Raw genomic sequence first — 14,893 nt, 5'->3', positions numbered from 1 at the left:
ATCTGGCCAATAAAGAAATGTCAGTTTTCAGTTGATTTTCTTAAAAAAGCATGGTTAAATAAAATGGGACATGCACAGGTGTTGCATTGATGGGAAAGGGCTTTTTGAACTTGAGATAAGATCAGTTAAGGTTTTACCCCACCTTTTTAAAAACTTGTATTCAAACAAAATACCATTAGACATTTTTATGTGCCCCAATTACTGTACGAGAAAGGCTTGTATTTGCTGAAATACACATGCTTGCTATCATTTTTCCATCTCCAAATGACCTTAACAGCCTCCAATATTTGTTTATGACCACTAACCGCTTTCTATACTGCTCTTCTATGTTGTTTGCCATCTTTTGGGGGGTCCAAGGTCATTTCCCCACTTTTTCATACACTTCACCCAGGTTGTACATTGTTAATTCTACAAACGAGATCACCGCAATCCATGTAAATAGCCGTTTGCAACTCAATTATGTGAAGCGTAGGAGTATACTTCATGAAAACTATTTTTAAGAAACATAGTTGCCGCTTCAATTATTTTCATAACCTATTTGTATAACACTGCTTAGCATTGTTTGTATCGCACTCAACTTTGGGTTGTCCATTGTGTGTGTAACTCTGTGTGATGTTCAATGTGTATGTTATGTACCTCCATTTTGACTCTGTCTCATAAGTGAAGCACCTATCAACTTCAGATAAGTCTAGCTAGTGCTGGGATTTATTGGCATGAACTCCCACAATTTGTATGGCTGCTATATAAGCATCTTGGGTTTGCATCTGTTCGGTTATGCTACCCACTTCCTTATAGTACTTTGTCTACATTAGTATGCCCTTCCCTGACCTATCCTGCTTCTCTAGAAACAAGCATATGCAGCTGTACAATACGAAGTTTTTGTGACTCTGCTACAGTACCTGTGTGCAATCCTGAGTTCCTTTGCTTCTGCAGCCAATGTGTAATTGGTTCCTGTACCTCTGCTATCAGTGTGCAATCATGAGTTTGTGTGCAGAAAGCAAGGGAAAAAAAAAAATTCTATGCCCACAAATATGAATAAATACAAATATATGAATGCTTTTTTCTACTTCAGGGTCCATAAGGTATCCACAGGATACCTTGGGGTATAGGTGTGACGTCAGTCGCAGGGCACCAAAGAGTTAAGCTTTCAGCCTCCCAGGATGCACTGGGTCCCCCTCCTATACCCAGCCCCCGAGCCAAGGCACCTCAGTTTAGTTTGGTGCCCGGCCGGAGTCGGGTGCACCTGTTGGAGTGGGGGCTAGAAGAGCCCCTGAAGCTTTTTCTTCCTGCAGCTGTGGCTGCACATCTGGATGAACAGCATGGACAGTCAGTTCTGACGTCCATGCTGTCTTCCCTACACCCCGCCGGTACCAGAACGCCGGTACTGATCCGGGGATGCTGGTGGGCATCTGGGGTCACAGCTAGCGGTGACCCCAGATGTTCCGGACCATGGCCGGATTCAAGGGGGACAGAGGTAAGCAGCGGGGTCCCGCGGTGGGTCCCCGCTGATCACATGGTCCTAAGTCCCCAGGCAGGGGGCTCCCTGGGGACTGGCTGCAGCATGGAGCCAGGCGACCAACCTGCGCTTCCACTACCCCCTGGGACAGCGGACCGCAGCAGAGCGGTAGCGCTGCGGCGTCCCAGGGGTTAAATGCATGCCAGGGGAGCGCGCCTTCCCTGTCTCACAGCCGGCACCTCCCCCGCTGCACACAGCCCTCTCTGCACTGTGCTGACTGGCCCTGTGTCAGCGCTCCTCCCCCAGGCCAGCCTCCTCTCTGCTCCTCGGCGGCCATCTTCTCCAACGCATGGTGAACGCTGCTGGGAGCACTGGACGGAAGCATCGTGGTCTGGGTCCCCCCGCATACCTCTCCTCCGCTGTGGTCAGGTCTGTGTATGCAGCGCTGTGTCCTACCAGGCCCTGTGTCTGTGTAGTTGAGTGATCAGCGCTGTTAGTGCAGGAATTGATTTTCTTTGCATTGTATGTGACTGTGCTAGCGCTGCCTGTAACTTTTCTTCTCTAAACTGTCAGCTTTATTACTGTCCCTGTCCTTCTGCTAAGCCCTTGCGGTGCGGTGCTGCAGGGTGGTCTCTCGCCTATTTAATATTTAATTGGTGAGAGGGGTCACATACATGATGCCATCATGTCTGAAAGTGATTTTCCCCACCGGCTACAGTGTAACACGTGTAAAGTACCGTTAGCGGAGGGGGAGGGTAGCGTGGAGGGCCTTTGCCGGCAGTGTTTGTCCATGGCGCGGCCTCTTACGGTTACAGCACCAGTACAGGAGCCGCCCTGGGCTTGTTTCGCTCAGGCGCTAACAGCTTTAGTGGGCCAGTTAGCTCCGCAGCCCGCGTTTACTCCGATGGATTTGTCCCAGCAGTCTGTGGTGTCGTCACCCATGCAGAGTTTCCCACGACAATTGGTGGTACCCCACAGTCTCCCTATTTCCCCGCTCCCGGTTTCTCAGGAGCCAGCGTGGGTTAACTCCCTGACGAGTTCTGTACAGCACTTGTCTGATGTATTGCAAGGGGAGTCTGTGATGCGGCCTCATAAACGGCCGGTGGCGTCTCTGTCCGCTCCTTATGAGGATGATGAAGGGACGTCTGATGGGGAAATTCTGGATCCTTACGATCAGGAACCTCTCCATACTAAGGACGCTGATGCTAAGTCCAAAGTATATATTCCTGGACTTATTCGGGCGGTCCGCACAGCCTTGGTGATTGAGGACGAAGTTCCCCCAGCGGCTAAGTCTAAATATTTAGAGGAGGCGTGGAAACAGCCTGGCAAAAGATACCAGCCGCAGAGACGCCTGGCGGTGGCTTATCCGTTCGCGGATAATTATTCTGCTAAGTGGGAATCCCCTCCACAGGTGGATTCTCACGTGACCCGTCTTGTCCGTAGTGCCACATTGCCGATGCCATCCATGTCCTCCCTTAAGGATGCTACGGACCGCAAGGTGGAAATCTGCCTGAAGTCCGCTTATTCCCTTGCGGGGGGGGGCAGCACGGCCGGCTATGGCCATTTGCTGGGTTGCCAGGGCGATGGAGCGCTGGGCGGATTCATTAGAGGCTTCTTTTGATTCCGACTGTCCGGCCGAACAGGCGGAGTTGATTGGCAATCTCTGTGATTCGGCCACTTAAATCAACGAGGCGGCTCTAGACATTAGTACTCTGGTGTCTAGACTTTCTTCAGCAGCGGTAGCTGCTCGTCGCACCTTGTGGCTGCGCTCCTGGAAGGCGGACGCAGATTCCAAGAAGGGTCTGGAAGCCTTGCCGTTTACCGGAGAAGTTCTCTTCGGTCCGGATCTGGATAAGATTGTGGCCACGCTGGCGGCAGCCAAATCTGCTTGTCTCCCGTCGGCCGCTGCTCCTTCTGGTTCTGGACCATCATCCTTTCGGTCATCTAGGGCCCAGGGCAGGCCCAAACCACAGTCGTTTCCTCGTCAGGCTGGCCCTAGGAAATCGGTCAAGCCCCGGAAGCAGGCATGGAGTACCAGACGTCCGGCCCCCAAGCCAGATGATAAGCCTGCGGCCTGACTGTCCGGGCCTCCCTTTGGGGGATCCCAGGGTGGGAGGCCGCCTGCTGCAGTTCGCCCAGTGTTGGTCGGTCACTATGACAGACACTTGGGTTCTGGAGGTGGTCTCCCACGGGTACGCCCTCTCCTTCCGGCACAGACCCCCGGCTCGATTCTTCACCACGGGTCTACCATCAGACCGGAACAAGGCTACGGAGCTGCGGAAGGTATTGCACACTGTGCTCCAGGCTGGAGTTATAGTGCCTGTTCCATTCTCCCAGAGGGGCCAGGGTTTCTATTCAAATCTTTTTTTGGTACAGAAACCCAATGGGTCGTATCGTCCGATTCTCAACCTCAAAGCACTCAACAAGTCTTTGCGGGTACCGAAGTTTCGGATGGAGACCCTACGGTCCATCATTCTGGGGCTGGAACCGGGGGACTACATGGTGTCATTGGACATACAGGACGCTTACCTGCATGTCCCTATTCTTTTGCGCCATCAACAGTTCCTCAGGTTTGCAATCCGCAGCGACCACTTCCAGTTTCGGGCGTTACCTTTTGGCCTGGCGACAGCACCACGTGTTTTCACCAAGGTGATGGCGGTCATGGCGGCTTCTCTGCGGCTGCAGGGAGTCCGCATGTTGCCGTACTTGGACGACCTGTTATTGGTGGCGGGATCTCCAGAGCTCCTGTTACGCCACTTGGACCTGACCATTGCACTGCTGCAACGGCACGGCTGGCTAATCAACTGGCAGAAGTCCACTCTAATCCCGTCTCGGAGGATTCTGCATCTTGGAGCCTTATTGGACTCGGGACAGCAAAAGATCTTTGTGACGGAGGAAAAGATCTCTGCTTTACAGTCAAGGGTGCGCAGTTGTCTGCACAGCCGCCAGGTGTCTCTACACTCGGCGATGAGGTTACTGGGCTCCATGGTGTCGGTGTTCGACATGGTGGAATATGCCCTGTTTCACTCCAGACCTCTGCAGCACCTGATCCTGTCAAAGTGGAACGGGCTGCCTCAGTCTCTGAAGTCCCAGACGATTGTGTTCACCCCGGAGGTTCGCCTGTCCCTTGCTTGGTGGTTACAGACGACCCACCTCAGCGAGGGACGTCCGTTCTGGATTCCAAATTGGGTCCTGTTGACAACGGACGCCAGTCTTCGGGGCTGGGGAGCAGTTTTGGGTCCACATCTGTTCCAGGGCAGGTGGACTCCGACAGAAGCGGAGCTTCCAATCAATATCTTGGAACTCCGTGCGGTCTTCAATGCTCTCCAGCAGGCACATCGGTTTCTCCAGGGTCACCCGGTACAGGTCCAGTCGGACAACGCTACCACCGTGGCCTACATAAACAGGCAAGGAGGAACCCGAAGCCGGGCGGCTCTCGTAGAGGTCTCTTGGATCCTGGTTTGGGCGGAGCGCAATCTTCCTGCCATATCAGCGGTCTTCATCCCGGGAGTGCTCAATTGGGAGGCGGACTTTCTAAGTCGCCAGGACGTTCATCCGGGGGAATGGTCCCTGCACCCGGACGTTTTTCAACTACTGGTGGACAGATGGGGTCTTCCAGAGATCGACCTCATGGCGTCCCGGCACAACAACAAGTTGCCGGTGTACGGGTCTCACACAAGAGACGAAGGGGCGTCTCTGGTGGATGCTCTGTCCGTCCGGTGGACGTTCTAGTTCGCATATCTGTTCCCTCCGGTCTCCCTTCTTCCACGGGTAATCCGGAAATTCCAACAGGAAGGAGGGACGCTCCAGTTGATAGCTCCCGCGTGGCCCAGACGGCACTGGTTCTCAGACCTTCAGGGTCTGTCCGTGGACAGTCCTCTGCGGTTGCCGCTACGACCGGACCTCTTGTCTCAGGGTCCTTGTCACCCGGACCTGACTCGGCTGTCTTTGACGGCGTGGCTGTTGAGACGGCCATGCTGAGGTCCCGGGGGGTTTTCCAGCTCTGTGATGCGTACCATGTTGCGAGCTCGGAAACCGTCTTCCGCGAGGATATACCATCGCGTGTGGCATACGTTCTTCCAGTGGTGTCGACCGAGAGGTTATGCACCGCGGGAGTTTCGTCTGTCTCGGATTCTCGCCTTCCTGCAAGCGGGACTAGATCATGGGCTTCGCCTTGCTTCTTTGAAGGTACAGGTTTCGGCCCTATCTGTCTGGTTTCACCGTAGGATTGCTACAATCCCGGATGTGCGCACCTTTATGCAAGGTGTTGTCCGCATTCAGCCGCCCTTTGTTCCACCTGTGGCGCCTTGGGATTTGGCTGTGGTCCTGAGGGCTCTCCAAGGACCGCCGTTTGAACCACTGGGCTCAGTGGATCTTAAATGGCTAACAGCTAAGACTGTTTTCCTTCTGGCTATTGCTTCGGCCAGACGTGTTTCTGATTTAGGGGCTCTTTCTTGTAGACCCCCTTTCTTGGTTTTTCATGGGAACAGGGCAGTGCTCCGCACTCGGCCCGAGTTTCTTCCCAAAGTTGTTTCCCAGTTTCATGTTAACGAGGAAATCGTTGTTCCGGCCTTTAACTCACCGGGTCTTTCCGTGGGTGAGGCCTCTTTGGATGTTGTGCGGGCCTTAAGGACTTATGTTGACCGCACTTCTTCGTTTAGGAAGTCGGATGCTTTGTTTGTCCTCTATGGCTTCCGTAAAAAGGGTTGGCCTGCTTCAAAGCAAACTTTGGCAGCCTGGATCCGTATGGCTATTTCTGAAGCTTATCTTCATGAAGGCCTGCCGGTTCCTCCTTCTGTCGGTCTTTCCACTATGTCTGTGGGTCCTTCGTGGGCAGCTCGACGTGGTGCCTCTGCAGTCCAGATCTGCAAAGCTGCTACGTGGTCCTCTGTCCATACCTTTGTGAGGTATTACAGGTTTGACACCTTCGCCTCTCAGGATGCTTCCTTCGGGCGGCGGATTCTCCTTTCTGCACAGGAGCGTCCCCACCCTTAAAGGATACTGCTTTGGGACATCCCCAAGGTATCCTGTGGATACCCTATGGACCCTGAAGTAGAAAATATGAGATATAGAGATAACAAGGGTAAGTTCTTACCATATCTATGAAGTCCATAGGGTTCCACAGGACTCCCGCCCTGTCGCACCTGTGCTGCAGATGGGCTTTGCTCTTGTCACCGGTTTTCCGTCTCCCTCTGGTGAGAATGTGATTCTTGTATGTGTCCAGATCTTTGTTCTCTCTCTTCCTTCTCCTCCTCCGGCCTATGGCTTGGTAACTAACTGAGGTGCCTTGGCTCGGGGGCGGGGTATAGGAGGGGGACCCAGTGCATCCTGGGAGGCTGAAAGCTTAACTCTTTGGTGCCCTGCGACTGACGTCACACCTATACCCCAAGGTATCCTGTGGAACCCTATGGACTTCGTAGAAATAGAGATAACAAGGGTAAGTTCTTACCATATCTTATATTATTACATATTGACATATTGTAGATATATAAACTAAAAGGTGGGTATTACTGAGCTGCTGGATGACCAAATAAAACAGGTACAAATGCGGGCTAAAAGCCACCGCTCTGTGAGGGGACCCAGAGTTTCTGTGGCTATGCTACCAATGAGCAATGTGGAATTCCTACCCACTGTGCTGAATCCAAACTTCTTGACTTCCTACAACCATTCTGCGCTCAGGTGTTCCAGCCATCCTCCTACCAATGTGCAATATGGACAGGGGCTGGCTGGCAACTTTTAGCCTGGGGGGCAAATGCATGCAGGCGGCCCTGGCAGAGGAGTAGCATGTATGTCCGAAGAATATGCGTGCTACGGCCCCCACCCCTCCAGTGTTCCAGGGAGGAGGCGGGTCCATATGGGATTAATGTAAGGTAAAAATAAAGATTAGGGCAGCCCCCTGTCGTAGTGCCCATATGCAGTGCCCCCGTGTGCCACAGGAGAGAACACCCTTTATGTAGGCCTCCAGTAGTGCCCCCAGTAGTAGCCCCCCCCTTGTAGTGCCCCCAGTAGTAGTAGTGCCCCCAGTAGTAGTAGTCCCCCCATTTGCAGTGCCCCCAGTAGTAGTAGTCCCCAGTAGTAGTAGTCCCTCACCCCTTGTAGTGCCCCCAGTAGTAGTAGTAGTAGTAATAGTCCCCTTATAGTGTCCCCAGTAGTAGTAGTCCCCTCCCCCTTGTAGTGCCCCCAGTAGTTGTAGTCCCCCACCCCCCTTGTAATGCCCCCAGTAGTAGTAGTCCCCCCTTTGTAGTGCCCCCAGTAGTGCCAGACACCCCCCCCCAGTAGACATGCGTAATATAAAAAAACAAATTAAAAGAAAAAAAAAAACACCTGAATCCCCGCTCCCGCCGCCGCCATCTGCTCCTCCGTCTGTCCTCCCGGGCCGGGCCGCTCTGCATTATGGGAGAGACGTCATATGACATCATGACGTCTCTCCCATTGCCCACTGCGGGAGCCGGAAGATGGAACGGCTCCCGCAGTGGGCGCAGCAGCAGCTAATGAGAGTCTGACAGACTCTCATTGGCTGCTGCTTACAACAAACCCACAGCTGCTGGAGCAGGCGGCTGTGTGTTTGTCAATGTAGCGCTGACCGCGCTACACATGCGGTGCAGTCTGTGTCACAGTGACACAGACTGCACCGGCCCGCATGACGCTGCGGCCCGTGGGGCACATGGCACCCGGCCCAGCCCGCCACTGAATATGGACTTCCTGACATCCAGCTACCAGTGTGTAAGTGACAGTTCCCTGCTACTAGTGCATATATTTGCAAATATAGGTGTAAGCCTCCAGGCCGCATCAAGGCTTCTCTGCTGGTGGTTCCTAACGCTATGTGATAGAGAAGCCTTGACGCGGTCTGGTGGCTTAAACATATTGTGCAAACAGATGCGAACTGAGATCTGTGTTTCTATTATCATGCAGTATTCAAATCTTATTGCTGGTCCTTCGCATTGTGCTGGGGGAACATTTTTCCTTTTTCTTGTCTAGATTAACCACTCCCATTTCATGCGCCTTTGAAGGGCCATTAAGTTGATTTGAGCAACCACCATTTTATATTACTGTTCTGAGAGGCATGGAGGAGACCATAATTTGGAGGGTGTGCTGGTTTCTGTAGTGCCATTTGGAGGATTTTGGCATTCCTCCAGATGAGTTGGCTCTCAATCTAGACATATTAATGTGTGTGCTATTATCATGTAGTATAACAGTATGCAATTAGCATACTGACGTGGCCTGGTGGCTTAATCATCTCCATTCGCTGGTCTCATCTGTGCCTCTAAACTACTGTGATCCATCTCCCGTGTTCACCCTCACAGGCACAGCTGAGCTAATCAGTGATCCCACCATTGTGGGGAGTAGACTTCTTGATTAGTCTTTTCTACATTTTTTTTTTTTTTCAGATGGATTGATGCCCAGTGCTGTAAATCCGCCTGTCAGACGCAGGTCATTTATTTATCCGGGATTGCAGCAGTTTTGCCTCTTAACAAATCTGGGCTTTCTATATTTATAATGGTAAAAACATTGATAGTCGTTCAATGTTCATTCTTTTCTAAAGTATGGTTTCTCTGCGATTTTGAGCTTAGTAAATCTGTTGTTTGCAATACCGCAAATATACCGCCACAAAACTACTGTGATCTCAAACCCCCTGTTTAGTAAATTTACCAGTGTGTGTGTGTGTGTGTGTGTGTTGTACATGAGGTCCATCAAAGCTTTGAAAATCGCTTCTGTGTAATCAATTTGAAATAATAAAATCTGCATAATTTCAGGTTTTTGACTCTCAATTATGGTTTTCATGTAAACGTACTAAAGAGCAACGACAGTGCAAAAATAAGAAGGGAAGATAGCAGCCATTTGTCAATTAAACAATTTTTTTTGGTTCTTTATAGCAAAGTATATCATTTATTGCTACATTTGTGCTTGTGGGGGATTCAATTAGCCCCAATAAATTTTATCAGGGTAGAAAAAGGGAGGTAGCCTCGGGCTTTACCATCTGAGGCTATTTAATTAAGCTCCCTTTTTCTCCCTATACCCGTATTAACGCCCGTTAAATGAACAGGTTAACCTCCATTAACTCGGGTTATTGAGTTTTAACACCTGGAATCCGTGAAAAGTTCAAGGATTCAGGCGCTATCTCCCGATAACAGCACACTTATCTGGGATTTCTTTTTGGGTCTCATGAGACCTGAAAAGAGATCCCCATTAAGTGGGGCTAATTGAATCTCCCCCTAATACCCCTTTTACACCGGAGCTAAAACCCGGGTTTTTGAAGGGTTAACCCGGGCAGCTCCCTGGTGTAAAAGGGGAGAGGGTTGGATCGCCGGGTCGAGTGACCCGGCAATCCAACCCAGGTAACTAGCAGGGTTTAACACGGGCGTAGCCCGTGAAACCCTGTTATGAGAACAGCGCACTCCGGGTCACGATGACCTGGAGTGCGCTGCTAGCCGGCCGATTGGTCCGGCTTCAGTGGCGCTTGGAGATGACGTCATCTCCAAGCGTCCACTTTAACTCCGCAAAAGCCGGGTCTATGCAGACCCGACTGCGGTGTGAGCGGCGCTGACTCAGGAATATCCCGAGTCAGCGCTGGCAAAATTCCGGGTCTGATCCGGATAGGAACTTTGTTCCAACTCCGGATCAGACCCGGAATTTAGGTGTAAAAGGGGTACAAGTCTAATGAAGGATTTTTTTTTTCCAGGAGAAAAGTGGTCACAATGGAGAAGAAAATAATATTTTCAATAATACTTCCTATGAAGATAAAAAAAAATGGGCCATTTTAATCAAATTATTGAAATTCGTTTGAGAACAATTAACAGTGGCAAACCTGTGATATGCTGTTATGAAACAATACTTCACTACATGAAGGGGTCAATCCAAGGTATCTCCAATGCTAGAAATAAACATTTGTTTAACCACTTAACTAACAAATTTTTTCCAAAAACCGCTCCAAAATTGTCGGTTTCTTTTATGATTGAATTAGGTCAAGAACATAATTTTAAACTTATCCATCACTATTTTATATTAAAAAAATATTTTTTTAAAAGACCGTATACCATAAAAATAGCAATTTGTATGTTATACTGCAGTGATGGCCATTGACAGCTGTACCATCGATGGTTCAACCATCGTTAGAAGCCATCAATTGTTTAGCGATTGGTCGAGGAAATCTGTGTAGACCACAACTGCCGATGTTTCAGAAACATCGATTGAGGGTTGTCATCGATTGTGTAACATTGATGGCCACCAGCAATGGCAAACCACTTGTCTTCAGTCAGACCATCGATGGTTTACAAACCATCGATGGTCGGTTGCCATTCCAATGCTCCGTGATAACTATCGTATGTATGTGTGTGTGTGTGTGTGTATATATATATATATATATATATATATATATATATATATATATGGCCTGGGCCTTATACAAAAGGGCATAATTAGGGAGGAGGAGGAGCTGCTGAGGCCGGAGGGAGTGGCCCTGAACATAGCAGAGCGGCAGCTGCCAGAGCCGCCACTGCTGCTTCTACATAGAAGTGATCACTGTAGAGCCGGAGCCGCAGCGGGAGGGTGTCCTGCTGGCGGCCCGGATACAGAGCAGAGCGGCGGCTACCAGAGCCGCCACCGCTGCTGCTCCTACACACTATGTGATCACTGTAGAGCCGGAGCCGCAGCGGGAGGATGTCCCGCTGGCTGCCCGGATATAGAGCAGAGTGGCGGCTACCAGAGCTGCCGCTGCTGCTTCCTGAAGGGGTGGGTCTGGCTGCCCGATCACTGCTGGCCAGAGTGATCGGGTCACCGCAGCAGCCACGGCTACATAAGCCCTGGCTGCTGGAGGTTGATAGCCCATGGAAGTTCGCCGGGAGGGGGGTGCTGACGGTGCCCGATCACTGTGGCCAGCAGTGATCAGGACACAAAGGAGGGGGAGCCGCGGGTGTAGAGGGACCAGAAGGTCCCGCTGATATAGGCGGCAGTGGAAAGATTAACTTCCCATAGCCGCCTAGTGGCCATTTCTGACTGGTCGTATCAGATACGACCATGTCAGGGAAAGCCCAGTCTGCTATGGTCGTATCTGATACGACCATGCCAGGCAAGTGGTTAAACAGTTTATCTAGTTTTTAGTAGAGATGTGCGGGTTCGGATTTACTCGGTTGTTTTCACCACATTACTGCAAGTTCGGATTTCTCTTATTGGCTATATACTAAACACGTGACAGCCGGATAGCCAATATGATGCTGTGTTTGAGATCCGAGTAAAACCGAACCTCACATCTCTAGTTTTTAGTCTGGAGGCTGATTCATGTGACACCTCGTACTACACCTAGGCTTATTACTGTTTGAGGCTGCCTGTTTTCCTGCATTAATATAAGATGTGGTCTACTGCTGGTGACATGCTTTCCTCTGTTGTTTACACATCCATCTTAATATTTTGTTATGCGTTCTATTACTGTTGCGTAGCCACAATATTTATTGTTCTTCACTTGGAAGCATTGATTTTAAACTGCTGGAAATAATTAGTAGTAGTAATAGTAGTTGTTAACGATGAAATACAAAATGTACGTAAAATTTTTTTTTATGATACAAACAATTTATATTTCCAATTTAGTGCATGCTTGCCTACTTTTGAAAAAGCTTTTCAGGGAGATTGTGAAAGCACCACCTATGAGTGCGGCGGTAAAGTGGACTTACATCCACATATAAATGAGCCCCAAAGCAATTAGCAAAATCTACTTGTTGATGAAAACTCAATGATACTTTTCAGAAAATACATGTAGCCATAGGGATCATTGTCCCTTATAACCAATGCAGGGAAATGGCACTTATGATGACATTAGAATGTCTATATCTCTGATTCATTTTCTTCCTCAAGTATATAACCGCTAAATAATGGGGGTAAAGTGCAATCAGGGAGATTGCTACTATCACCTCCCATTATTTATATAGTCAGGTTGTGCAGTCCCGAAATCTTTCCCATATACTCCATTTAATGTGCTTTATTGCACTTCTGAGGGAAAGGAGACGCCCTCATTCTGGATTAGCACCATTCCTTATTGGTATAAAAGCATGTAGTCTGGTAATGTATATGCACACTGTATTAGGCACAATTCTAGGTAAGTCCTACACGTTATATACTGTAGTGCAACTTTGGTTCATTTTTGGGATGTGGGTCCCCCTGGATTGTGTTGGGTGAGCTGTCTCGGGGCACATCATTGTAACACATTTTCCTTTTGTAACACATTTTAACCCTTCACTGTGTGTTTAATATATATGTACTTCACTTTTTAATTTTCATTCTTTATATGCAGCAGCAGCTGCTCCTAACTATCTCTTTACACTGCACTTTTCTTACTATGGTGGTGCCCTGGGGCAGCTTGGCTGGTCCAGTTTTGGGGGGTCCTGCGCTCTGGATTTGAACCCTAGTATGTTAGGGACCTACCCGAAAGAGCTTACCTGGATATGGTGGGTACACCCATAACCTTGGCCATGATTATGCTAAAAACCTCTATTGATTGCAAAATTTTATTGCATTTATATATATTATTAATAATTTGGAGTTGTGCACCTGAGATTTGTCTGTTTCTGAGATTGCTACTATTTCAGGGAGTCTCTCTGACAATGAGGGAGAGTTGGCAAGTATGATTTAGTGCATGGCCTCTTATGGAACTCTTGTTTCTTATAGTCAGTCTGTGGGACTTGCCAAGACTATCTAGCACCCAACGTCACCTTCAGCAATCTCCTTTTCTCTCTCTCCTGATCCTCTTATATTAGTAATAATCCCCTCAGATCCTACCAATGTTTTGTTAACCATTTGACTACTAACACAAGAAGGATGATGGAAAATCGAAAAATAAATGATGGAGTATGAATGTCACATTGTTTACACATGCAAACTGTTATTTGTATAGTGCAGTATATTGGAAAAGCTTTTGGGTAAAATCAAATAAAGTGGAATTAAATGATCATCCTTATTTATTATATAATTGTAACTGATCTGCAAACAATGTCCTGTTGCTCCACAAGGTTGTAGGCAGTGAAAAGATTGTAATGTTTAGCAAATGTTTACAGCTTATTTGTATCCTGATCCTTATGAGCATGACTGTAATATTTGCCCTTGACCATACAGCCTTAGCAGTAAAACTTTCATCTGCAGTATTTCCTAAGTGGAAAAGCTTATGCTTTAATACCTTAATGTGTGCGTGAAGGGCCTTTGTTATGTCATGGGTTCATCTGCTGGCAGTCTAAAGAGTAGTTGGGGATAGGTTGCAGCTAGTGTAGAAAATTAAGATATTTGTTCCAGCTCTCAAGATGATAGTCAATCCATGAGGATGATTGAAGTCTTGTGAGATATTTAATAAAAGTAAATAGTTAATTGTAGGAAATATCAGAGAGTTTTGGTATGAGTCTGAGAATGCATAATTATGATGTTGTAAAGAGGTCTTCATGAGCCAGGCACTGGAAAGAATGAGGATGTAAACAGAATTGCGATGGGATACCTGGGACTTGGTGTTCAATCTCCAATAAGAAGAATGTAGAGTAAGAAATATTCAGCATGTCAACGTAGAAGAACGGATCACTAGGGTAATCTCTGTGGTTGTGGCAGAAGAACATGGTGGATCAATTGCTATCACAATACTCCATGGAAGAGGAAACTGAAGAACAACTGTACCGTGACTATAAACCACCAGCTTTAGATGCCATCCAGTTGCCAAAATATGTTCTGTACTTATTAATGGCAGCACTTGTGGTTATAGCTGTAGCATATGCAATTGTGGGCCATCTGATGAAAGATCTCCTGCATGACTTTGCAGGTAAGCTATTAATGCTATAGAATACATGTACTGTGATTGTGACTAAATTATTGCCAACGGGCGCACTCCTTATGTTGTCTGTTCTGCAATGATAAAACACATGTTTATCATACAAGTCAGGGGCTAGAGCTGTAATAACATGTATAAACATGCTTAACCGTAATGTTTAGTTATAGTGTCGACATAGTTACAATGCTTTAACTTGTATAAGATTGTGTTGTGTGTACCCAGTTTAAAGGTTATAATAGTTATTACAGATATTGATTGCAGATCGGTATTAATGATATTTTAGGTAATTGAGAAACAGCATGATTAATGATATTCTATGTCACTGAGAAGCATTAAGAATATATGTATGTGTGTTAGAATTATAGAGAATTGCAGGAGTTTAAATTGTAGATGTGTAGATACAGTATGAAAGGCGAAGCGATCGGTATGAGATTGAGAGATTAAATTAATGAGTGACATCTGAGAGACAGAGGAAAGATTGATGGATATAAGATGAAAATTCTCTCTCTGTCTCTCTCTCTCTCTCTCTCTTCTCCCCCCCCCTTATTTTGGAATATTTGCATACCATAATGAGATCTTCGGAAAGGGACCCAAATCTAAACATAGAATGCATGTTTTATGTACACCTTATACGTACAGTCTGC

At 48.0% G+C, this 14,893-nt stretch overlaps 2 protein-coding genes across 3 annotated transcripts in view; both read left to right on the top strand.

The window, feature by feature from the left end:
* Positions 1-14,893, top strand: part of DOHH (deoxyhypusine hydroxylase) — a 117,621-nt gene that overhangs the window by 35,282 nt on the left and 67,446 nt on the right. Inside the window, exon 5 of one of the 2 annotated variants that reach the window (XR_015870073.1) lies at positions 10,137-10,443. The exons of the other annotated variant lie outside the window; for it this stretch is intronic. The gene's annotated coding sequence lies outside the window, so the exon portion shown is untranslated. Of the gene's footprint in view, positions 1-10,136; positions 10,444-14,893 lie in introns of those variants that run through there. 2 annotated transcript variants of the gene reach the window in all.
* Positions 13,770-14,893, top strand: part of LOC148501185 (small integral membrane protein 24-like) — a 182,241-nt gene continuing 181,117 nt past the window's right edge. Inside the window, exon 1 of the mRNA XM_088450829.1 lies at positions 13,770-14,240. Coding sequence (XP_088306955.1) covers positions 14,039-14,240 — 202 coding nt within the window. The 5' untranslated portion in view covers positions 13,770-14,038. The remainder of the gene's footprint in view (positions 14,241-14,893) is intronic.

This window comes from Taudactylus pleione, unplaced genomic scaffold (assembly GCF_031769625.1).
Source record: "Taudactylus pleione unplaced genomic scaffold, aTauple2 ptg000529l, whole genome shotgun sequence".
NCBI lineage: Eukaryota > Metazoa > Chordata > Amphibia > Anura > Myobatrachidae > Taudactylus > Taudactylus pleione.
This window is presented reverse-complemented; position numbering and strand designations above follow the sequence as displayed.